Here is a 26,842-nt window from a genome sequence, read left to right on the forward strand (position 1 = left end):
TAATTAATGAATCAAGGAACAAATAAAATCATCAGTAAGAATTTGTCCAAAGCATTGAGGATAATCTTGCAGATTGCAATAGTGTATTCATAGCTATTTGCAATAGTTCATTTTTGTTATACACATAATTTCTAACTTTGAGTTGATGCTACTTGGAAGAATTTTGAGTGTATGCACAGAAAGCTTAATTGGGACTGGAGTTACAGTTTAGAGTGGAATCCAAACCAATATGTGCACCCACTGAGTGTCAAACCTAGAAACTCTTGATTACAAGTAAATTACAATACTGCTGTGTGATCAGGGAGGTCCAGATGCCACTTCCAACACTAACCGATTCCCAACACCATTGATACCTGAACAATGAAACTATTTTTACCACTATTCACAATATATTTCCGGGTTCACTTCATGCACAGATAAGGGATGACACTTTTTCTAGACACCCAAATGTCAATCTCACTTCTATGCAGTACACCCTGGACTGCATTTTACAAACTAACGAGGCTCTCGAATCTGGACCCATGGGATTTCAACAGATTTTAACTATGTTTGTATTTTTGGTTGGAAACACAGAAGTTTGGAAACACTGCATACCCAATGAACATCGAGAAAACACAAGCACGCGCGATGATCTACGAAGGTGTACGTGCCATATTGTGTCTTACGTAATGTGAAAAATTGGAATTACCTTAAAAAAAAAAAACGTGAATACACCTTAAAGAATGTTCTGCAAAGCAGATAGGTAAGTACGAATGTTAAAAATGACTAAACAAATAGGGTGACCAGACACATACATGTAAAAAAGAGGACAGGGAGCATGGTGAAAAAGGAGGACAAAGTCATAAAAAAGAGGACACCGCAAAAAATGACAACTTCATTTGCCATTACTCATAATTTAATCAATACATGAAACTACCAACACTTCACTCACAGATAATTATGAAGATTTTCTCAGTAATTTCCTCTTAGTTTAAGTAACGAAAACAATATCCTAATCTATTATTTAACACATGACAATCACAACTAAGAATATCTATAGTTTGAAGCACAGAATTTTACCCTTTCTACAAATCTTGGATAGTAGAATGCAATATATCACCGTAAGTGAATGCAAATGTAACAAGTACGCTTCGCTTCAACATATTTCATATCATTACTCATCCTCATCTTCATGATTAGCCAAAAGTGGCAGAAAAGCGAATTAAAATAAACCATATCAGTCAATCAAAAAGGAACTGTTCAAATCTCAGATTGCTAAGCAACAAGTATTTACAGATTTCTAAAAAATCTGCCCGGATGCTGGACAGACACCTAAAACGGATGACATGTCCGGATGAAATAGGATGTCTGGTCACCCTAAAAATAAAGAAGTTACATGTGTTTGTGGAATAGTAAACTTTTACCAAAATATTTATGTTGAAGAAAACAACTTTAAAATTACTAGTGGGAAAGCTTGCTTCCCATGGACAATGTATTTTCTATTGACAAGCGATTCTAAGTATCGTAAATTAGTGGGAAATAATGTAGAAGTAAATCGGAACCTTAGTAGAATGCATTTAGGGACTTTATTTTAATGCTAAGAGAACTAAACCTGAACTGCCTAACCTAACCACGAAAGTATATAAGTATTGAACAAAAACCTAAGTAATCGCTAAAACTCTGCAGTATGTGTTAACAGACGTAAATCGAAATCAAACTATGTAAAAATTGCATTTGTAGCATGATGAAATCACAATAAAACAAAAGGAACTTGGGCCAAAGAAATTATAAAACAATCAGAACTCTTACCGGAATTTGCTCATTTTGTTATGCAGTGACATCCCAAAACACTTACCCACATGAATGTTAGTTTTAGCTATGTCCATATTGGCACAAGAATTTTGAGGTGGTTTACAGAAAAAGTGATTAAAGAAAGAATTTGTAAATATGAGATATGCAATAACTTACTCTTGGAGCTGCTGCAGTAACTTTCCATTGGTTTCGTTGTTGTATTTTTGCGTAGCGAATGTGAGTTTGATTTCATTATTTTCATCTGAGTATACTCCAAGGACAAGACCTTTCTGAAAAAAAAATAATAATAATTGGAATTTCAGTTAGAGAAAAATGAAAAGGAAAATGCATTTAGCAATATATTGCTAGCATGAATACACGAAGACAATAATTTTGGAGAAATTTGGCTCTGAAAAAGCACTTGTTGCCAGTGAAGAGCATTGCACACCTTGAGTATCTTCTTAGATGTCTTAACTAAAGCAGCCTGCCTTTCTCTGGGTATTGTCCAGTGACATGGCATGGATTTTCTGGAAGTGTTGCCTATCAAGTGTTGCCTATCAATGCCAATTAGTATAGAGGCATGCAGCATAGTCAAACATAAAAATTTAGAATGTTTGGCCAGCTATGACTTAAGGCTCAATAAATATCAATATACACAACTGAATGTAATTCAACAAAATGACAGTTCTAGAAGAGGGATTCTATTTTGTGTCAGATTTCTAATATGCAGACTCGTAATGGTAGATTTTTTCTAGATTCTAATTAGCACTAATAATAAAAAAACATGATATATCAACAGTAAAACTGTCCTTTACTGGCAAAATTCTATGAATTTCTCATGATCTTTTGTAAGCTACAAAATATTTTGTTTTCCAGTTAGTTTTATTTTATCATTACTCCGGTAACAGTTCGTTACATCGGAGACACATTTCTTCATTTTTACAGAAGAAACTACTTATGGAAATGAGTTTCTCCAAGCTTTCCAACATTCGTGGAGGTATTTTCTTTCATCGTGGAATCTATTTGACCAGCAAATCATACATTTTTCAAGAGAAATATCCCACCGACTCACAATTGACATGTTTCCCGTACATGAACTGCATGTTCCGCACGTTCGATGACGTAACCAACTGTCAGTGTTTCAAACTACCTTTTTTTTTCTATACTTGCCTAACCAAACCTAACCTTATGGAAATGGTTCGTGGAGCTATCCGTGAATGGTTCGTGCGGCTATCCGTCAGCAGTTACCCATGCATAATGTATAATTTCCACCGGTAACGAACACGATAGTAGGTATTTTTCGGTGAAGGATGTTGAAACACTGCATACCCACAACGTGAGTCAAGATGTGCCCGCCATATTGTGTGTTCCGGAAGCGAAGAAAGGAATTTAAAAAATCAGTCTGTATGTGAAAAATTGTGTTTGTTTTCGTGTAAAAAGCATAATGGTACCTTGAACTATGTTCCGCAATACACAATCGGTAAGTACGAACCATGCGAAACACAAAATATCAGATTTAAATGTGTCTCCGACATAACAAACTGTTACCATTACTCCAAAGGGTGTAAAATTCCTAAGGATTATTGTGGCAGTTGTGGTGCACATACCATAAACATCTGATAAACTGGCAGAGAATTCTTCAATTTCTGTTGGTGCATGTGAAACACGTGAATCAGATCTATACATGAGCAAGAAGCGACACTTCAATCTGGGGATGGATTTGGCGATTTTTGCCTCCATGATATGGATATTTTATTGTGTTTTGTATCACCTCATTCTTGTGACTAGCTTTTTCAAAAGGTATAAAGAAGTGACATTTTAAAAAAACACACACAAGTTGAATCAATCATGGATTTCTTCAGTTGCCATTGCTCAAGAAAGTTCCTAATTGTACACATGCATTTTTAACATGATTTCATGTCTGTACATATGTACTCTACCATCATAATAATAATAATCCGTGGCGCAACAACCCTTGGACTATCTCCCGACTGCCAGTCTCCCTCCACAATCATACCTAGAGGTGTGAAGTTCTTCAACCGATAATGGGGTGACATGGCGTCAGCACGTCAAACCCCCAGTCCTTATAGGAGATATTTGAGACCGGATTACGCTACTCACTCATAGCTCCCCAATTTCCTCACGATGGTGGGTTGCCACCAGTCCTATAAACAGGCCGAAAAATTTCCAGAGACTGAACCCGGGATCGAACCCATGCCATCCCACAGTCGCCATCCAAAGCAAGGTGCCTTAGTCTGCACGGCCACGGAGAAGGACACTCTACCATCATACTGATTATTTATTTACTGAGTGTTTCATGGAGAATTTGCACTACATTCTGGAACAGTGTAGTGTGTGGTGTATTGTCACATGGGCATGCTAAGTAATCAAATGAACGTTTAAAGCAGCAGACAGGCATTGTTGAATCTTCGGAATATGAACATCACTATTAATCTACTTAGTTGAACATAATTTTCTTGCACCTGCACTATAGTGTGTCAAAAAGTGCAGTGAACCAGACGGGGGTAATGTGTACTTCTTTGTGAGCAGCCATTCATGTATCAGAATCTTAGATACAGACTGCTGCTGCCATCTGCATATGGCACGAAGGGGTTTTCTGCTTGACACTTGTTAGTGCATGATGAGCTATTTTGTTTCCAGCTTTCATAGTTGGTTACATAGGTTCGACGGTAACGCTCTTTGCACTGCAATAATATTGCTAAATGTTCTTGTGGTTCAAGATTATGGCTCTTAGCATCAAAAGAACATTCCTAAATGCTTTAAACAGCTGATCACATGTTCAAGTAGAATAATACATCCATGCCTTATCTAGGGTCCAACTGAGCACATTATGTTGACCCCCCTTTATGGAAGTCACCCTATTATTATTGGTATTGTGTAATCGGTAATTAAAATCCCTTCCCACCAACAATTCATACATGTTCGAATTAGTCTCTGTACCCTATAGTTTCCTTATTGTGCTGCTGTTTCTTTTTTGCCATCATCGTTAACTCCTCACTCAGTTCTGGCACCTTGGGAGTCCGGAAAGGTACGGGTCCCTCGGGAAATGAATGCCAGTCGAAAATTACATAATTAATATACCATATGTAATTAATTTCGATTGCAACTCAATGAATTAATTTGATAGGAGACCGATAACGGCAAATAAAAATTTACTTCAGGTTCGTGTTCGTCACAGGATTTGCAAAACTTCACACTGAAGCAACTTCTGGAGGAGAAAGAAAAACATACTTTTGAAAGAAAATAATGCCTCATTTGCCCCACACTGAATAAATTCCGCGCCCAGTTTTGTTGGATGCGCTTGGTATATGTATTCGAAATGGTAAATTTAGATTTTAATCCTCCAATCCCGGTTTTTAGCTAATCTGAACATAACAAGCAGTTCTTACAGAAATAAGGAGAAGTATATTGTAATACAAATTTTCTTGTATACCTTATCAGAATCTGAGTTCACTGCGACGGAATATTGCCTTCTAGAACAGAATAAAGCAACAGTTCTTAATCTTCCTCCAGTTCTTAATCTTCCTCGTACAGCAGCCTGTAGAAGAGCAGCCATCATTCTCTGCTGCTGTCCTTTCACGAGCGACCCATTCCGAAGATCCCGAAGTTGACCGAATGGCGGAAGATCAGACAGGTCTCACGATTAATCCCGCGATGCACAAGCCTAGCATTACAAGAAATACCATTCATTTTCGATATACATGTGATAAATATATAGGAATAATTCGTAAGCTGCTTAATTAATTTCAATCTTACTCAAAATTGAATATTTATATTTTGCCACAACATTTCTCTGTCATAATTCATACGATCGGGGACAATTAGTAGCAATATCTGAAAGTAATGAAAGCACAGAAAATATGGCAGTCTGTTTGTATGTGTGTTTACCTGTAATCGTTCCTGTGGCATAAAAATTGAAACTATTATTAATTGTAACTTAATGTGAGTATTCTCTTCGTACTTGATAAACTGTAAGAAATGTCTGCAAGTGATATCTTAAATCTGTTGCAGTAATGAACTAGAATGCATTGACAATTTCCATTCATGTACTAATACGTACTAACTGGTTTCTTACAATTGTGTACTTTATGTACTGTCACAATTCTTTGTGAATATATATTTTGATTGTTGTATGGATTATGTACGAAATCACTAACAAACAGTAATGTGCGTAGCGTGCAAGTTAAAATTTCACATGGAATCAACTCGAGTAGCTGCTTTTGAGTAAAAAATGGCCCAAGTTCAGATCGTGTAATTCCGATATCATCGTGACGCATACGCGTTTTGTACATGAGTAGATTTTTCTTTAACCTTCTAGCGGGCGCGTTCATAATCGTGTCACCAGCGGGCGCGTGACGCATTTTTTACGTCATTTAGTATCATTCATTACGAGCAAGAATTTTTATAATATAAACGAAAATGTTTTTGGGTCTACATTTATTTATATCATATCTGAGGTTAACATAAATGAAACATATTGAAATACAAGTTAGAATGCTGAAATTTTTTTTAAAAAAAAAAACAGTACGTAACTTATTACATATTTATAGCGCACCACGCTTTTCATCAGCAGGCGCCTGTCGTACTTTTTACGACAGATATTCCTGCTGAAAACCTAAATATTACAAGTTTATGTACAAATACTTTACATTCCAAGTTCAAGAGGGACCGAGTCGAGTAAAAATTCTCTACGTCATATGAAAATTATGGGCAGACTATGGCAATATCCTGTGTACACACTCCCGCCTCCCCCATCCCTCACCGCGCACGCACACACTCACACACACTCACTCACTATATCTCGTATAAACTAAGTAAAATAAACCAAATAATAAGAACTTACTTTCACATTTTCGGATATGTCCTTCTCCTCAAAACATCCTGGGAACGAGCCTTGCTACCAAAGTTGGTCAAGTCGCGATTAGCCTTTCTGTGCACTCAAAAGCGGACTCAAAATCAATCAATCTATTCTATTAACTTGAGGATACGCTGAATTTCGCTAACGTCTACGTTTTGTCGACTCATTTTCAACAATGACCTGACGAAATAATTACAGAACAGGAGCAGGCACGCAGCGCAAACTTTACGACACGGTGTTTTGATCTGAAATAAACAACAATTGACAGAGTATAACATATGGATTAGTAACAATGACTGCTAATATGCAACACAAAATACCTCTTTGAGGAATACATAAAAAGCACAGGTCGATGAATTCAAAGGAAACACAAGAAAATTAAAGAAAATTGCTTTTGGCATAAATTTTGCGCAGGCACGCCCGCTCGAAGGTTAAAAGTGTGTAAGTACATACTGAACAGGTTTTCTGATGGCTTACCAGAACAGTTTTTGAACTTTTGCAGCAAGATGAGGGATACATTTAGAATACCAGAAATGGTTTTGGAAGTAAGTTTCAATTTCAGGGAAACCGATATACATGTTTGACAATGTTGTTTTCGCATGTGTATGTGTAAGAGATTAAATGCTTCACGCTAGGCACCATGCTAAGGCCACAGATGCACTTTATTTCATAGTAACACATCTCCGCGAGCTAAAGGAACTGAAAATGTTCACAAACAACATAATTATCACAAACTGTGCGAAATGTTTCACTTTCTCGAGGGAGTACAGTGGATTAAGGGTATAAATTATTCGGTACTACTTTACTATACCAGAGACACCTATCAATGATTTATTTCGCAATTTTTTATATTGCTAACGTACTATTCTGCATTGCTGAACATTTCTTTAGGTGAAATAATGAATTTGTAACGAAAATAATGTCTATTTCTTACATTAACGAGTACTTACTGTTGTTCCTTATTTCCCACAAACCATCCACGGGTACCCCCAAAAACAATTGACGTTAGCCCAAAAATTCACGATAGCCCCACGAACCATCACGGGGACAAGGTATGCCTACTAGGTTAGGTTAGGTTCCATTAGCAATCCTTTCGTTCAATTTAGCATATACGGACAACATCGGTTTTTCTCGATGAAAGAAAATACACGGAATTCTTTTAATTTTAACCTTTCACGTCCTGCATTCCACTTCTTTCTTCAAGATTCCGTGTCAAATTACAAATTCCACGGCATCTTCCACATCCGGCAACAACTTCACGATGCACCCTCGACATGTCATCTTGTAGCAGCAGTAATAGCGCGTATTGTGCTCTCATGCAGAAAGCAAATGGCAGCAGCAGCAATAGTGCGTCGGAAATAGATTTTCGTAGAAAACCACATGCATTCGCATTAAAATGGATCAAAACTACATTCCCGAACATCAACAATGCCACAGAAAATGATTTGCATAAGTACTTTCTCCTGTAAATTTGAAGAAATCAGTCTCTGGTATAGTAAAGTGTTACCAATTATTGTATGCAAAATGTGGGCTGAGGGTGAATGTGTCATGCTACTGCCACTAATAGTGTCACATTTTTCTCAGTTTATTGGCAAGTATGTTCTAAAGTGTATAGTTGATACTTCAGTGTTTGTATTACTTTGTAATTTGTTTTTATGTATTTTGTAGGTATTACAGGAACAAGTAGATAGGCAAATCAAATATGGCGGCAGTTCAGAATACACCCGTATCTGAAATAATGCGAAGTAAGGAAGCTGTGGATGATGAACCAAAGAAAAAGTCGCGCGAAGACTGGAGGAAAGCAAAAGAACTTGAAGAAGCTAGGAAGGTATGAACAGTTGATCAATTCAGTTCTGAAATTTTTGTCAAATAAAATGCAATGTAAAACATGCAGAAAGGATAGCTCAGACTTTGCTGAGTCCTAGATTCCCTTTCTTTCTGATTCTAAACTGCTTTGCATGAAACAATAGGGAGATACTTGTAAAGAAAAAGAAAACACTCAGAACCATCCTGTCAGATTTCTTTATTAAAGAGGTAAATATTAGAGATGCCCAAATCCGAATATCAGATATTCTGGTATCCAGATAATTCAGTTAATGTGAACAATCCAGTTTATCTGATGTTCGGATTATCCGAAATGTTCAGATATCCGAATCCGGACAGTTTTATCATTTATCCATTTTACGGGTGATCCACGTATTCTTTTATTTGCCATTTTCCTCTTTCAATGTACTGATTTTCTCTGTTAAAATTTTGATATTAGTATGTGTCAGTATAGTAATTAGCAGTTCAGAAAAAAATGCATCATATGCTGATATTAGCGTTAGTTTCGTAAAGGTAACGATAAACAGTGTGTTGAATATTTAAAAATGGCTTGTATCTGTGTTGTCTAAATTTGCAATTTTGTTTTAGGCTGGTACGGCTCCAGCAGCTGTAGATGAGGAAGGAAAAGACATAAACCCTCACATTCCGCAGTACATTGCATCAGCCCCTTGGTACTTTGGAGCCAGAGGACCAACCCTTAAGCATCAACGTCCACAGCCCGAGAAACAGAAACAGTTTACCACTACCGATGAGTGGTACAAGAGAGGAGTCAATGTTGTAAGTATATATATTTATATATGTCACTTCCAAATCAATTCCATCGTAGTAGTTGCAATTAGACAAAAGTTGCAGGGAAGCAAAGTAACACAGAATATCATGTACTTCCAAATTAAATATCTCATCAGACAATTATATAGCCAACTCCTAATTATTACAAAACATTAAAGTAGGTTAGAGATCGTATCTGTAAAGGTTGATTTATTCTTTCGTTGTAAGTAATCTAAAGATGTAGACAAGCAACATAACACCATAAATTCTGAGTGTTGCAGTTTTAACCACTGCATTAAATCTTTAATTACCAACGTTTCGAAGGTTGATTCTTCCTACATCTTCAGGGTAGGGTGTTAATCTAATAAATCATAGTTCAGTCCCTGGACACATGATGTGTTTTGCGACAGTGTCTATTATGGAGAGTGAATAATTGTTGTCTTGGATGATTTTTCTCAGTGGCCAAGGTTCCGCCTCGTCTGCTGGTCACAAATATCTGTTGTACATGAAAGTTCCAGGGAGTGTAATCAGTGACCCAGGCTCCACCTCGTGTGATGGTCACGTCAAGACCTGTTATTTTATGTAAATTGCCATAAAGTAACACCAGATACTCTCTCTAATGCCGAGCTGTGGCAATATGTCATAAAGAGTATTTTCACATAGAACGTGACTTTTGGAACGTACTGTGACTCAGGTAATGTTCAGAGATACATGTCTTGAGTGCTACATGAGACTTGAGGTATGTTTAGTAATTAGTAAAGTTTATTTTGATTCTAGGGAAGGACAGTACTCAAGATAATGTGCATTTTTTTTTCATGAATTTTATAGTGTGCATATTTTTTTGTATTTTTTTCATGAATTTGGATAACATCATTCTTTTCTCAAATCTAGTGCTTGAAAATAAGTTTTACAAAGGGAAAATGTCCTCCAAGGGCCTTCTGAGTTTACTTTTCACAGAAGAGTGCTAATGGAATGGGGTTGAAGGGAGGGGAATTCAGGGAGAAGAGTCAACAAAGCTATAATCTTATAGCCTAATCTGTACTGAACAAAATGAGGTATAATTTCTAACTATAGAATTCATAGTCTCCAAGATATTAAATTTTATTTAAAAAATTGCCCAATTTTCAATTTCCTTCTGAAAACATGCTCGCTGTTGGCACAAACAACGGAATAATCAGCCTCTGCATTTAAGGGTTAAGCATAGTGCATAGTGAAAAGTCATTAAAATTCACTATTTTTAATTACACAAGTAGGTGAACACAGAGCTGATGAAAACTACATACTGAAAGATAAAAGATATATGTACCAAGTAGTAGTTGATGGATCTCATTGCTTCTTTTTATTTACAGACCCACATTGCAACCAAGTATAGGAAGGGTGCATGCGAGAACTGCGGGGCATTGACTCACAAGAAAAAGGATTGCATGGAACGACCTCGGAAAGTTGGAGCCAAGTTTACTGGTAAGTAGTAAATTTGAAATTTGCTATTCGTGTGATTTGGTTAAAGATAAACATACTTGAGGATGGGAATGTTGACAACATATATAGAGATAGTATGCTCTATGGAAGGACTGTGTCTCCCACCTCTGGAATGTGATTACCTCGTGACAAAATGTAGGAAAAGCAGCATGCAGTACTTGAAAGAAAGGAGGTTGAATCGTGCGACTTCAGTTTGGCAATTCTCTGTTCAGAAAATATTGTTTACATAACAGTGTGCAGTGGGACTCATTGGAACCACCAACATCTCATACCATTAGCAGTCAGTTGCAGTAATTAGAGTATGTGTGATTAAAACACTCACAATTTGAGTAACATAATTTTCTATATTACCGTAATTTGAGTTCTCTCTAAGCCGAATAATTGGCATCCTTGCCTTTGGTGCAGGCGATGCTGGGTTTCATTCCCTGTGGGAGCTCCAAAATTGCTATAAGGTTGAGCTAATGTAGGGTGTCTACTGGTCATGAAAGTCAAAAAATTATACTTGTGGTGAAGAATTTTTGCTATCACAATGACTGATTGGTTGATTTAGTTTGTTTTACTTCACTTTTCTGCCCCTTTGGATAATCTCGAAGATGAGATGGATGAATGGACAATCACAAATATATATGGTGGGGTCTCCCCAATGGTGCAGGTAGCGTCGCCACCTTGTAATCAAGGGGTCCCAGGTTCGATACCCGGTGGAGGCACATAGTGGTTCGTATTCCACTTTAAAACTGTAGGTCCAGTCCCGATTAGCCTTATTGTGCACAAAGTGGACTTAAAACATCAACTCAAACAAATATATATGGACGGCAATATGAGCCCGACATAAGATTATACTGGCTGTGAGTCCAGATTTCAGCACCTCGCTGGTTTTCCCAATGCAGTCCAGGATGCATTAATAGATACAGCAAGTCTATTTCTCTTGATAAATACGACTTCAGTTTTCATTTTAGGTGGCCTTTTGGTAGGGGGTTCATTACATAAATATTTATTCTCTTAGTTGCTAATTTACAACTTTACCTAAGTAGGGGTCGAATAAATGAAGGTTAAGAAAAATGCTCTTAACAATTACCATCGATACCTGATGCTTGAAAATTGCAATAATTAAAAGTTGGTTCAAATTTTGATTAATATTAGTTTGTAAGTAAGTATTCCACTCCAGTTTACTAAGAGTTTTACTTTAATATCTTGATGAATTACATCAGTGTGTTAAATTACATATTATGTAATCACAAAGTTTTTTTTACACCAAAACTGGTACAAAAAAAAAGTTGTGCAATTTCCCAGATAATGTGACTTCACGAAACTCTCGCATATTTCCCACCCTGGGAAAAAAGCAAAATGCAGGAAAAGTATCAGCAAATAAATTTCAACTGATAGTTTGAGATACTGATGCCACTGGTATTGAGTGGTTCCGATGCATCAACATCAGTATCTGCTCAGCCCTAGTTTGATTAATATGATTTGGTTTATTTTACTTTGCTTTTCTGCCACTTTTGACTAATTGCGAAGATGAGGACGAGTGGTAAAATTGATGAAGGGACACTGACAATGAACACCCATGTCCAGGCTGGGATTCGAACCCAGAACTTCTGGCATTGTAGCATGCTGTGATAACCACTCCTCCACGGAGGCCATCTATCAGGCTTAGTTTATTGCTAAGTATAAAAAGAGCCATTAGCCAAGGTCAGACTCATCCAACCTCCGTGGGGGAGTGGTTTTCACGGCATCCAGGGTATGAATCCTGGCCTGGGTGAGTGTCCCTTCATCATATCATCACTTATCCTCATCTTCACAATTAGCCAGAAGTGGCAGAAAAGTGAAGTTAATCAATCGACCAAGGTTACAGTATCTTTTAATTTATTTGCATGTACAGTGGAAGCAAAATTGTATGCTTTTCAGGAGATCGCGATGAAGAAAAAATGCAGACTTGAGGAACATAAAAGCAGGTTCCCACCATAATTGACTAAGAATTTAACGGATATACTAATCACACCAATGATTGCCAATTATATTTATTTATTTCATTGAAACAGGAGCAAATATTGCCCCAGATGAATTCATGCAGCTTCAGCTCTCAATGGACTACGATGGAAAGAGGGACAGGTGGAACGGTTACGATCCAGAGGAGCACAAGGCCATAATCGAAGAGTACCAAAAGATAGAGGAAGCCAAGAGGCAACTTAAAGCAGAGAAGTTGAAAGAAGGAGTCACAGGTGGTGATTCATTGGTAAGTAATACTTGTGGTGTTTGCATCAGTGGATGTTCCTTTTTTATATATATATCCAGTGGTTTCATTACCAATACTTCGAATGTGGGATTTGTTCTGGATGTATACTGACATTTGATCCTTAAAAACTGTTGATAGCAACACTTCAGTGCAGGGTTGTTAAAGATCCAGAGACCAGTTCTATTGGATTCTATAACAGGTCCGGAACCTTTTTTCTCCCACAGTTTAAATTTGGTTCAAGTTACATATTGTTTCATTTATGCTTGCTGATTTTCTCTCCTGGACCGGCATTGCATTTATTTACAATTCCAACCCTGCTTCAGTGCTTCTTCCTTGCAGTGGCAGTAATTGACCCATCCATGATAATATGGAAACCGCACAATGCCTGTAATTTTGTTACCAGAATCATTTATCTATTAGCCTTGTAATCAAGGGGTCCCAGGTTCGATACCCGGTGGAGGCACATAGTGGTTCGGATCCCACTTTAAACTGTAGGTCCAGTCCCAATTAGCCTTACTGTGCATAAAGTGGACTTTAAACACCAACTCAATCATTTATCTATTAGGATGTAATGGACGAATTTCTGGTAAGGCACCCAAAATTCAGCCTCACTTCCACGTACTGCACTCCAGTAACTGCTACTTACAGGCCAACGAGGCTCTGCCATTTGGACTCATGGCTAGGATAATCCTTTGTGGGGTTGTGTTGTCCTGTGTGCCGAGTGCCCATTTAGAGTCTCAGCTTTTAAACTAGGAGGGGATTTTAGTCCTCGGAGACTATAGTTTTTAGTTCTTGTTAAGTTATGAATGAATAATATAGTTTTTAAAAAAATGAGAAAGGAAGTTTGAACAGACATAATTAATTAACTCTGATAAACTTACTTTTAATTTTTCCGCATAATTTTTTTCTCGCGATCTATTTCACCACCTGTCTGGTGGCTTCGTCAGGCGTGAACTGTCGGGAACTGCAGAAAGTGAAAGGACTGCCTCAAATAGCGCCGCCACGAGCACAAGCGGAAGAAGAAGGAAGCACGCCGCCCGCAGCAAGACAGTTCATGCCTGACGAAGCCACCAGATGGGTAGCGAAATTGATCGCGAGAAAATATTTACGCGGAAAAATGAAACGTAAGTTTATCAGAGTTAATTACCTATCTCCGCGTAACCGCCAAACAGATATCTTTAGATACAATGATACATATTTTCTTTTCTTGTTAGGGATCTGTTTTCAACTTTTTTTTTAGTTAAGTTGCTTATTCCCGTATTGTGTGAATGGTAAAAACAGCCTTTGCACTGATACACACATATCAATCTTGTATCTATATTTGTACTTTTCTTATTGTGGCCACGGTGGTTCAGTCGGTAACACGTCTGACTACCATGCTCAAGGTCCCGGGTTCGATCCCCGGCCGGTTCAAATCCGGGAACTTTTCTAACGGTGGAAGCGGCCCCGGTGCCCACCCAGCGTCGAATAACATGGGTACCTGGGGGAAACCCTGGGGGGTAAAGGCGGTCAGGGGCGTGATGCTGATCACATCATCCCCACTCACGACCGGATCAAGAAAGTGTGAGGCGTTACCCCAACACACCCTATACGCCTTCATGACGTGGTGCTATGCACAGGGGAGCACTTTACCTTTCTTTTTTTTTACCTTTACCTTATTTTTCAGCTCTTTCCTGAAACTGAAAACCTTGATGTGGATTGCCAGATAATTACTGAGCATCTAGACACAAAAGATAGTTAATGTGAAACAACAAACCTCACAGTACCATATGTGTGCATTTCATTTTTCTGTCAATTTTGTAATCTTGCTCGTATGAGGTCCACAGTCTGAGATGATGGCAGGAGCCTACCTGTTCATGTTACGTCTGTCAAGTCATGACATGTTCTCATCCCCGTGGGAAGCCTCCCCGATAGCATAGTGGTTGTGTCATCGCCTTCTAATCAAGGGGTCCCGGGTTCAATACCCAGTGGAGGCACATAGTTGTTCGGATCCCACTTTAAACTGTAGGTCCAGTCCTGATTAGCTATACTGTGCATTAAGTGGACTTAAATCACCAACTCAAGAAATGTACTATCTCCAGATATAAACAAATTTAGGTTTTTTTCCATGACAGTTGTTTTTCTCTATGGTATCGTCTGGTAGTTGCATGCAACCAGCATTGATATTTTGAGGTTATCTCCAGCGTTTGGCAGCTGAAAGTTTACACGTCAATTATATGTCAAACGTGAAATACACCACTCCTGATTGGGCACACAACATTGGATTATCGGTGAACAGTTTGTATGTTTGTTTTTAGTGAACTTTTTGTTACATTACACCTCAGAATATATTTTTTTTGTCTTCTAACCTTTCAGTCTGACGAGGTAGAACTAGATGATGATGAAGATAAGTATGTAGATGAAGTTGACATGCCTGGAACAAAAGTGGACAGCAAGCAGCGAATCACAGTGAGGAATCTTCGTATCCGTGAAGATACAGCAAAGTACTTGAGGAATTTGGATCCGAACTCCGCATATTACGATCCAAAGACCAGGTCAATGAGGGATAACCCAAATAAAAACACAGGAGACAACCCACATGAGTAAGTGCCTGAATTCAGATCCATAGGTTTAACTTTGTATGAATTTACTGCTTTTTCTCTATTCTTTGAGTTTTTGAAGTCTCAAGAGTATATGGTAAGAGCTGTATGCTTAAGAAACCAAATCTAATGAGAAAACTAAGATGAAATCCAGTTTTAGCATGTACTTACTGTTTGCTCAAGCTTTCACCACATCATGTTGCTTTTTCTTACAACTAGTTGCCAGCCTTAGAATGGAAACAGTGACAGGACACTCGGTGCACTCTCTTTTATGATCAGTTTCAACTGATCTTTCCCATGTTTTAACTTTGACTATTCTTGGCTTAACTCCTAAAGAAGCCACATGATGTGGTCCACACCTGTTCCTCACCACTGTTCCATTTTATATGTCTTACAAATATTCATGAGATTTTTTAAAGTAGAAAGATTTATTAATACACTTAAGCTAAGTACTCTAGTTACATTCCTGCAAAACTACCATATTGTTTACTCATGTATAATGCTCACTTTTTCCAAAAAAAAAAAAAAAAAAATTCGGACAGCCAATATGAATCCACGCATGTTTTCACTATATCACTGCATATAACACACATACAGGAAAACCTCGTTAATACGAAGTTCAAGGGACCAAAAAATGTCAACTTCGTATTAAACGACTTCGAGTTATCCAAACTTTTCAAGATGGTGCCTGTTTTCAGGTGTAAATAAAGTAGAGTATAAATTCCCCCCACAAAGGATGTTTTATACTTGGTGATAGCTCAGAATATATATATATGTACTATATAATAATATTGTACGTTTTAAAGAAAGTGTAAAAAATGTTACACAAAATGAGAACAAGGAGCTTAACGCGGACACAAAGATTCCAAGGAGACGGTTAACACCATTTATCCTGCCTAGTTATACAACCGGTTATGCACGGGATGCATGTTGTGACAAAAAGTCTTTTAACAAACGATATTTTCTTTTAATTGTGCAAAGTCGTTGCTCTTCCACGAAATTCTTACAATTTTAGTTCATAAGAAACCCGTTTGCACGGAGATCTAGGGAAAGGAAAACAATCTCGTTTACTGCAAGAAGTGAAACTCGGAAGAATCTTGACGGTAGTCACTGGCGCAAGCAAGAGACGGGAGATAATCGGACAGAATGAATATTGGATTTTATGTGCGTTCACTAGAACATTGTCCGTTACAGGATTAACTGGTAAGAGAAGATTCTGTTGGGAGAGAACACAACCTTTCCCTGGCAAAAAACAAAAAAATCGGGGCTGTAAATTTCGTTCTGGTTCGGCTGTTAAAAAGACATCGTAAAAAAGTCACGTATTCTTTGCTTCAGTTAACTTCATAATCGCCTCCCCCCCTCCCCCTTTGCAGGGATCAGTTTAAACTCTTCCTCAACTTGCATTGTAATCCACTCTGAAAAGGTAAACACATAACTTGCGATCTGTTTGCACGGAATGTGTATCCTAGAACACGTGCCGCACTCGATAATCACTCTGGTTTGGATCCCACTTCAAACTGTATATTTAATCCAGCTTAGCTCATTAGCATAAAATGAACTAAAAACAAGCTTTACGAAACTTGCGTATTTTCAGATTAATCGACAATTTATTGTAGGTTTCAGGAGTATTCTGGAGGTCAAACACTCGCTCCGCGAAAACTTTTCCTCTCGTATTCCTACATTGAGCATTGCGGGGTTTTTTTGTTGTTTTTTTTAACAGCAGCACGCTAATGGTTCTGAAGAAAAGTGGGGATTATATGGCTTTGCGAGATTCAAAACAATGACGCTTATTCCTTCGCACTGGATGAGTCATTGCAGTTACCGGCAAGCGAGAGCTTTCCAGACGCTAGACTAAACACTGGCGCCAGCTGCAGCGTAAACACAATGAGACCGGCTGGAAGTTAGAGCAGCAGGTGGCAGAAGGGAAATCATGGGCATTTTAAAGTTGTCGAAGATCCAACTTTTATCAGCAGTGTGGAAAAAAAATTATCCTTGTTTTACCTTTTACCATGCAACAGAATAATACGGGCAATATTTCCTATCCAGACAGCTGCATTCAAATAAGAAAGAGGGACCTGAATTCTGCAATTATCGCATTACCATGCACACCAGTGGCGGATAATGAGCTGTTGTAGGAGAAGGAAGGGGGTCACTTTTCTTTTACTTATCATGCTGTTTTTGTTTGTTTTGAAGAAGGTATTCAGAACTGTTTGCTTTTTTTTAGACGCCAAAGGGAGCCAGTGTGCGCACACGAGCAAGAAAATTGTGGCCGAAACAATTAGCAACGGACCCCCCCCCCCCCCCCCCCCCGTTTGCTGATAGCAAAAGGGGAGAAGTCACGAAGACAACAAAACACTGTTTTGGCAAATTTTATGACCGGCACAGTTGGGAAACGTATGAAACGGGAAACTGGAGTTGCAACAAGATCAACATCAACTTTTGCGCAGGCCCGTAGCCAGGAATTCTTTGTAGGGGAGGGGGGGCGAAGTCAATCCTAGAGGGGGCAAAATTAGGCCCATTTTAATTCTCCGCCCTCAAAATTAGACCCAGTTTAATTCTCCTCCCTCAAAATTAGGCCCATTTTAATTCTTCCCCTCAAAGTTAGGTCCAGTTTAATTCTCCTCTCTCAAAATTAAGCTTAGTTTAGTTCTGACCCCTCAAAATTAGGCCCAGTTTAATTCTGCCCCTCAAAATTAGGCCCATTTTAATTCTCCGCCCTCAAAATTAGATTCAGTTTAATTCTGCTCCCTCAAAATTAGACCCAGTTTAATTCTGCCCCTCAAAATTAGGCCCATTTTAATTCTCCGCCCTCAAAATTAAACCCAGTTTAATTCTCTGCCCTCAAAATTAGGCCCATTTTAATTCTCCACCCTCAAAATTAGGCCCATTTCAATTCTCCTCCCTCAAAATTAGGCCCATTTTAATTCTGCCCCTCAAAATTAGGTCCAGTTTGATTCTCCTCCCTCAAAATTAGGCTTAGTTTAATTCTGACCCCTCAAAATTAGGCCGTTTAATTCTGCCCCTCAAAATTAGGCCCATTTTAATTCTGCCCCTCAAAATTAGAGCCAGTTTAATTCTCCGCCCTCAAAATTAGACCCAATTTAATTCTCCTCTCTCAAAATTAGGCCCATTTTAATTCTGCCCCTCAAAATTGTGTCCAGTTTGATTCTCCTCCCTCAAAATTAGGCTTAGTTTAATTCTGACCCCTCAAAATTAGACCCATTTTAATTCTCCTCCCTCAAAATTAGACCCAGGTTAATTCTCCTCCCTCAATTAGACCCAGTTTAATTCTCCTCCCTCAAAATTAGGCCCAGTTTAATTCTCCTCCCTCAAAATTAGACCCAGTTTAATTCTCCTCTCTCAAAATTAGACCCAGTTTAATTCTCCTCCCTCAAAATTAGACCCAGTTTAATTCTCCTCCCTCAAAATTAGACCCAGTTTAATTCTCCTCTCAAAATTAGACCCAGTTTAACTCTCCTCCCTCAAAATTAGACCGAGTTTAATTCTCCTTCCTCAAAATTAGGCCCAGTTTAATTCTGCTTTCTCAAAATTAGACCCAGTTTAATTCTCCTCTCTCAACATTAGACCCAGTTTAATTCTCCTCCCTCAAAATTAGACCCAGTTTAATTCTGCTCCCTCAAAATTAGACCCAGTTTAATTCTCCTCTCTCATTATTAGGCCCATTTTAATTCTGCCCCTCAAAATTAGGTCCAGTTTGATTCTCCTCCCTCAAAATTAGGCTTAGTTTAATTCTGACCCCTCAAAATTAGGCCCAGTTTAATTCTGCCCCTCAAAATTAGACCCAGTTTAATTCTCCACCCTCAAAATTAGACCCAGTTTAATTCTCCTCTCTCAAAATTAGGCCCATTTTAATTCTGCCCCTCAAAATTAGGTCCAGTTTGATTCTCCTCCATCAAAATTAGGCCCAGTTTAATTCTGACCCCTCAAAATTAGGCCCAGTTTAATTAACGTCAGACAGTTGCGCATGAAAGAAACTTTCAACATGTTCTGCTTATCGAAATAAAAAAAATGTTTATTAATTGCAATCATGTTGATATTATGATTGTGTAGGTCACCTGTACTTATGACTAAGAGTCAAAAATTGTACTTTTACTTACTTTGAAAACTTTTTGTTATAAGCTCCGCGTATATAGCATATAGGCCTAGGCCATACCTATCTTTTGAGGTCTAGTTATATGAATATCCGGACGATGTTCTTCCGTACCTGCTCATATGTCATTCCACCAGTGGCGTGGCGTGACGTTTTATAAAGTGTTACCGGCTATCAGCACGACAATTATGCCTGCTAGCCGTTATTAGAACCCCCCCCCCCCTTTTCGGTAAAGAAAACATGTCGTCGAGCTAGATATTTGTTCATTTCGTTCTTGATTTGCAATCAGCGCAGTGATTTAGCCACAAACACTCCTAGAAAGAACTACCACGCATGAGACAGTTACCACGAAAATCCAATGAATGGTAATAGACCCTTGTCAATTCTTGATCTGTCTCTGTTTCTTTGCAATGATGTGTGAAGGGAAAGAAGAAGAAGAACCACACTTTTCTCGGGCCAGTTTGACGTTTGTGTGGTGAGCACTGAGCAGACGACAGAACTCCGCTCCTTTGTGGAAGGGATGCTCAGCTGTACGTACTACTGTTCCCAACTTAGTATTTTGGAACAAGGTTTGTCCAGGCCCGTAGCCAGGAATTCTTGGTGGGGGGGGGGCGAAGTCAATCCTAGAGGGGGCAAATTTTTAATATATTGTGTCACATTGGCAGATATAACAGGGTACACAGAGGCACTTGCTCCCTTCCCCAAAAGAGATAAGTAACAGAAAAGGGATGATATCTTGAAACTGCAACGAACAAAATAACTTCGAGCAACATCAAATAGCAATATTTCGATAGTGACCTTTCCAGATTCCCAAAGAATATAAAGTTTAACATAAATAGGCTAATAGGGACTGTATCTACTTGATATTTACAGGTCGATAATGTTAATAGACGATTAATATGTACCAACAGCTTTGGGCCTCTCTGCAGAACTGATTAAGGGAGCCCTTTATAAATCATGCTTCATAATGATTCCCTCTAGTTTCCAGTATGCAAGATTTTTACTCACAAGGGAATCTAACGAGAATCCAACAACACCATTGTGTTGTGTTATGCAAGAAAAATAGAATTATTTAAATAATAATGGTTACATATTACCTACACTTTGATGAATTGTGTAAAAAGTTGTAGCTAATACAGTTTTTTGTACTTATTAAAACATGGGTCCCTTAGTCCACCACGGACTCTATTTCCTTCAAAGGGGAGACTCGTGCATCACTACAGACAACGTTTGCCTACTGGTTACGTTAACCATTTTGCAAAATATTGTGTAAATTATAGGTGAAATACATGTGTTTGACACCTGACAAACAAAGAGGAATCCCTTGACTTCTTGGATTACAGTGTCATCATTAATATTCCATATTAAGTTTCATAGAAAGAAATTGTTTTAATAGGGTGCAAATAATTTTACGAGGCACCATGGCATTCTCTTTAACATTTTTTTTTAAATATTGATCGTTTGGCTCCCAGGGCCGAGTCCTGCCGCCCCATACCTATGGCTCTGAACTTGGACTATAAGAACAGCAGAAATTGCGAGCGAAGCGATCAAGAAAATTTTACGAAATGTTTTTTTATTTGTATAAAATTTGAAATCGAGGAGGGGCAATTTCCCCTTGCAAGTGCCCTTGGCCGTCTGGTAGAAAAATGCAAGGAACGCGTAAAAACATTCCATCATGAGTATCCAATTGTCCTGTTATTCTTAGATTCTCCTAGTCTTGTTTTTTTACTTAAATATTTGCTTCCCCTAGAATGGACTTCTGTCCAAGGTCAGGGGGAGGGGTTAATGCCCCCTGCCCCCCTATAGTTGCGGCACTGTTTATGAGTGTCTCTTCATCAATTTCACGTCATCCTTCATTGTTGCGATTAGCTAGAAGTGGCAGAAAAGCAACGCAAAGTAACAAAAATCAAATATCCACTCCCTCTCTCTACCACACTATTACCAAAAGATAGATTTGGGAAACAAAAATTTAAGCAATTCAAAGCTCATAGCAACACATCCAAGAAAAACATCCAAATACATTAGGCACCTTTAATACAATACTACTCAAAATGTCACAACTGTTCTAGATACTGAAAATTGCGAAATCATTTCCCGAAGTCTAATCTGGAAGGGAATTTTCTCCCCCAATCCTGATACGACATTATATGGAATCCCATACACCCTAATAAATCACAAAATCAATAAGTGTCTTTGTAATGTTGCTAGAGTAACACATGATATAATTGTAAAGATTAGTGAGAATTCCAGGTAGGAATGTGTTCTGTAATTTTCACAGGGGGGGCAGAGCATGCTCTCAGGGGGGGCAGTTGCCCCCCCTGCCCCCCCTCTAGCTACGGGCCTGCTTTTGGGGGAAACCTAGATGACAACGCATTAAGCGGGTTGAACAGTTTCCCTTTTTTTAATGAAGTTCTACAGGGCACAAAGAACATGCTTTTAATGAAAGTGGTTACCGGAAGTTGTCGGCTACCAGGCCAAAAGTTGCTCGCTCACGGGAAATTGCTGTATCTCGAGCTCAGAGCTAGACAGATGGGTGAGACTTCCAGGCGCCACGCGTCTTGTATTTTGGAACATTCGTGCGATCTTATCTCGCATTTCTCATCTAGCACTGGTGAATATTTCCAAGGTGGCGCATTCAGCGGGGAATGAGCTTGACCTCCCATGCACATTGACAAAGAATGTCAATGTCCAGCGGGCATTTCGGGCTACTTCCCTTAAGTTGTCAGCAGCTCTTAGGACAAGGAAACATGTCAAGGTCAAGTTAAAATAACGTCCAAGCTCTCTCCACATTTGATCTTCTCTTGTCGACTTACGCAGGTGTCTACTTCGAATTAAGCGAAACCAGTTTTGCGGAAGGGTCTTGTAAACAACTTCGTATTAAAAATTATCAGTATTTCGATTTATCCGTACTGAAATACATTATAAATCCTATCTTATCTGCTGGGGAATGGGAAGAACTTCGGATTAAAGGGTACTTCATATTAACCAATATCGCATTTACGAGGTTTTCCTGTATATATATATATATATATATATATATATATACAGGTACAAATACAAATTACCGTATTGGATTTCTTCAGTACTAATATTTATTTTTAAAAGCACTATAAAAGTGAAATGGTTATTTCCCATGATTTTTCACTTTGTAATGGAACATTTTGCGACAGAGAAAAGCAGCGCCGTTCAGGCAGAATTCAAGCATGCACCTTCCATCACATGGGATGTGCATCAGCATTATTTGTCAGGAACAAATAATTGAAAACAACTTCATGTGCGTTGCAAATCCATAACATAATTTTGATCTTGCTTTCTTCTACTACAAAATAAACAAGGGGGTTATTGCTTTGGGATCCTATACACAGTGGAGGGAGAGGGGGAGGTTGCGTGACGTGGGTTGGTGACTCATTGTATACACAAGACAATATTCTCATCTTGGTCCATATAGCAACAGGTGACTCATTGAATAGGTATGATGTCATTCGCTCTTGATCAGCATACCAACAGCTTTACTACCTACATCTAAGAAAGCCATTTCTTGAACCTGAATTGTACTGTGCTTTATATACAAAATATATAATCGTTTCACATTTTTCCCCATCAAAAACCAGGGTGCGCATTATAGTACACACGTAAATACGGTATTTGTATGTGGCTCTATCATTTTCAGTGGCCACTGTCACTGTCCACTCAGGAACATGGATTATACCAGTGGGCATCAAATATAATAGGCATGTAGTTTTGCAGAAAAGGATTTACTTAATTCTGCATTCCTGAAGCATGATTATAAATTTATTTTGGATTTTTTATCTAATAAATGATCAGTACAACAAATAGCACCTTACTGCAGTCAGTGGCATGCCCAGGATTTTCGAAAAAGAATGGATGGAACATGTACACTTTTTTTTAGTAGGCAGCCCTCATTTTTCTAACTTTGACCTTCTTTATTTAGGAATGCTGGGCAAAAGGGGTGTGACCCCCATCAACCCCTCCATGGGCACATCACTGACTGCAACATGTTCTATACTTAACGTTACTTTAGAAGCAACATAACTATAAATCAGTTACTCTTAAAAAAGTTACTTCTGCAACAACTGGTTTCAATAAGCAAATATCAAATTACTGTCCATTTCAGTCTAAAGAAGTAATTTATAGAATAATGCACATGCAGATTTTGTAATATCAGAATCACTTTTGGTGAAAGTACATTACTCTCATAATCATTTAATAGTGTTTATTAGGCTCTAAGAAAGGAAACAAAATATATGTACTGATGGGGTGAAGCTCATACGAAAGGAACACCCTTAATTTTTTCTTGATTTAAAATTCAATTTTTTTTATGGGCAAAAGTAGCAAACATTTTGTGTAGAATAATATGCAAAATACTAATCATGTTAAACGGTAAATAGTGTCATTATCATTAAACTAAATAAACATGGCAACTGATATTTTCCAAACTATCATTAAAAAAAATGCCGAAATTCAGCTATAAAGGCAAAAAAAATTATTTTAAGTTACAATTATATACTAGATCCAGAATGTTTTATTTTCACTAGAAAAAAAGTTACTGAAATTATTAGTTTCATTTGCAGCTAGCTATACAAGGCACTTGCAGCAGGGCACACTGCTTTACTCTGCCAACTTGCTTTCTCCCCATTTCTTCCGTTATGCGCATCCTTGCTCCACTGGTTCCAAAGTATAGAGCACAACCCTCTATCACCTTCCTCCTAGCCCCAGGTTCATTCATTCTTCTACAACACCCTGCATATCCACTCCCGAAAACTGCCGATGACTGCGTTGTTATCCGCAAAGCTGGAGTGACTGTTCTGGCATCTGTAAGAAAGTCTACATGGATAACCCCTTGTCAGTCCCAAGAAAACGTTGTCATCAGAATTATTTAAGTTTAAATGCGATGCTCACATTCCATGCATTTGAATTTATGTTCTGACGATTGTTACTTTCTCACATTTCTGTAAAACATTTTTTTATTGTTTTCCGAAATCGCTAAGGGGATTGTAGATGGTTTATTCGTAGAATGCTATTCTTAGGAAGAAATGCTGTAAAAGTAGGGTGAAAAGAAGCAAAATTGCACGATGCATAAAAAGCCATGTTTAGTTATTCTAAAACCTTCCAAGTATCGAGGCCCGTACCCTATCTGGGAGAGTGGTCGTTTGGAAGGTCAGTATAATTGAAGCAGTTGGTACAAGTTCTCCGGACTTTCGCGTCTTTATTCGCTGCACTGCGGTTACATGTTGGTCTGAGAGTGCTTCAAGAATCTCTTCCTCCTCAGCATTTAGCAAATCCCAGTGGCGAATTTAATATACTCAACACTTCCATAGTAGGTTCTTATATACAGTATCAGAAACAGAAAAATGTATATTTGCTTCTATTTTTTTATTTTAATCAAACTGTTTAAATATTTTACCAGTAAAAGCCTTTCTATAAAAAAAATATCTGTATGGTGCCAAGAACCACAGAAGCAGTTTTAAGTTGTTGTTTTTTTTTTTTTTTAAAAAAAATCATGTTGTATCTAAAGATATCTGTTTGGCGGTTACGTGGAGATAGGCAATTAAGTCTGATTAACTTACTTTTCATTTTTCCGCATAAATTTCTTTTGCAATCGCCTGATGAAGCCACCAGACGGGTGGCAAAATCAATCGCAAATGAAATTTACGCGGAAAGATGAAAAGTAAGTTTATCAGAGTAAATAAAAATCATGATTTTTTATCTACCCTGATTTTAGTTTGTAAATGAATGTCTACTTTGGCTTAACATATCCATTTTGATTCTTCCGCAGTGTGGATTATGCTGGTGAGAATTTTGTGAGGTTCACAGGAGACACTCAGAAGCATGCAAAAGCCCAGCTCTTCGCTTGGGACGCTTACGACAAAGGGGTGGATGTGCACTTGCTGGCCGAACCTACCAAGCTGGAGATGCTTCAGCACGAGTACGACAAGAAGAAGGAACAGTTCAAAAGCCAAGTGCAAGGCAGTATAGTGAAGAGATATGGAGGAGAGGAACACCTGCAGGCCCCTCCTAGAAACCTCCTCTTGGCGCAGACTGAAGATTATGTTGAATATTCAAGATACGGGAAGATAATAAAGGTACTTTTTTCTGTTATTCTCGCCTGTTACCAAGTTGTCACCTGAACTTTTAAGAAGAGTTAGTACAATGGACTCCATAAATGATATCAGAATGGCTACTCATCGGGAATTCCTTGAATTCTGGTAATTATGTGTGGTTTCTGTGTGAATTTTTCTCCGTAGACGTGAAATATTTCAACTTTTATTTTATTAATTCAAATCCCATGTAATTTATAAATGCCCTGAGGCATGTTTTTCACAGTTTGGATTTTATTTTTATAGATGAAGAGGAAGAAAGCTGTGTGGAAAATAAAACAGAATGCTCTCAATCTGTTTACTTTGTTAGTATCATTTGCAGAACAATCTATCTGACAGACGTTTTTTTTGTAGATTAGTATATCCAGAAGCTGAAAATGATCTTTGAACAGAAACATAGTCAGGGGTGCAAATTGTGACTTGTGTTTGGAGATTCGAGCCTGAGTATGTGACATGCCAAATGTATACTCCACACCTTAAATTAAATATTTTAAATATAAGCACCTTTCAATTGAATTGAATTAGATTTTTTGGATACAGTGGAATCGCACAGATCCTTTATATTGTTAATATATTTGTGTGTGGGTGATGAGAGGTGGTAATACGTAAGGTTGGAATAGAGAAAACATCTGTTTGTAACGTTTTTTGAAAAGTTTGCCTTGAAAACCCGGAATTATGCTTGAATTTTATCATGGTCCTAGACAGGTCACCCTGAAATATCCATAGCTTTCGTAGTGTATTTTTTGTACATCCTACATTTTCAAATTGGCATTTTATTTCAAATGTTGAGTCTTGCATCAAACAAATCAAAGTAAATGAATTTCGTTATCTTGCCTGATTCTATGTATGCAGCCCACTTCACAGCAGAAAAATGTAATTTCTGAGAAAACATTTTTGAATTGGGTTCACAAAGTATAGGGGTATTGTATGAGAAAACACATCTGAGAATGCAAAGAAAAGGAGGTGGCTCCGGATGTCATAGTGGCAATGCCCTCACCTTGTAATCAAGGCATCCCGAGTTCCATACACAGTGGAGGACCATAGTGGTTCAGATTCCAGTTTAAACTGTAGGTCCAGTCC

At 38.1% G+C, this 26,842-nt stretch overlaps 2 protein-coding genes across 3 annotated transcripts in view; one reads left to right on the forward strand and one right to left on the reverse strand.

Annotated features, from left to right (window-relative positions):
• LOC146004375 (E3 ubiquitin-protein ligase COP1-like) overlaps window positions 1-5,390 on the reverse strand; it is a 54,582-nt gene extending 49,192 nt beyond the window's left edge. Inside the window, exons 1-2 of one of the 2 annotated variants that reach the window (XM_083143176.1) lie at window positions 5,225-5,390; window positions 1,948-2,060 (exon numbers count right to left, since the gene is read on the reverse strand). In XM_083143176.1, the coding sequence (XP_082999302.1) occupies window positions 1,948-2,060; window positions 5,225-5,350 (239 nt within the window). In that variant the 5' untranslated portion in view covers window positions 5,351-5,390. The remainder of the gene's footprint in view (window positions 1-1,947; window positions 2,061-5,224) is intronic. The other variant, XM_083143175.1, reaches the window with a different exon arrangement.
• Window positions 5,391-5,636: 246 nt separating this feature from the next.
• The window catches only part of Slu7 (Pre-mRNA-splicing factor Slu7), a 34,242-nt gene continuing 13,036 nt past the window's right edge, over window positions 5,637-26,842 (forward strand). Inside the window, exons 1-7 of the mRNA XM_083142533.1 lie at window positions 5,637-5,733; window positions 8,318-8,477; window positions 9,062-9,250; window positions 10,591-10,702; window positions 12,760-12,953; window positions 15,309-15,535; window positions 25,441-25,747. Of these exons, the coding sequence (XP_082998659.1) occupies window positions 8,352-8,477; window positions 9,062-9,250; window positions 10,591-10,702; window positions 12,760-12,953; window positions 15,309-15,535; window positions 25,441-25,747 (1,155 nt within the window). The 5' untranslated portion in view covers window positions 5,637-5,733; window positions 8,318-8,351. The remainder of the gene's footprint in view (window positions 5,734-8,317; window positions 8,478-9,061; window positions 9,251-10,590; window positions 10,703-12,759; window positions 12,954-15,308; window positions 15,536-25,440; window positions 25,748-26,842) is intronic.

Source organism: Lepisma saccharinum, chromosome 21, assembly GCF_977018435.1.
Source record: "Lepisma saccharinum chromosome 21, izLepSacc3.1, whole genome shotgun sequence".
Lineage (NCBI taxonomy): Eukaryota > Metazoa > Arthropoda > Insecta > Zygentoma > Lepismatidae > Lepisma > Lepisma saccharinum.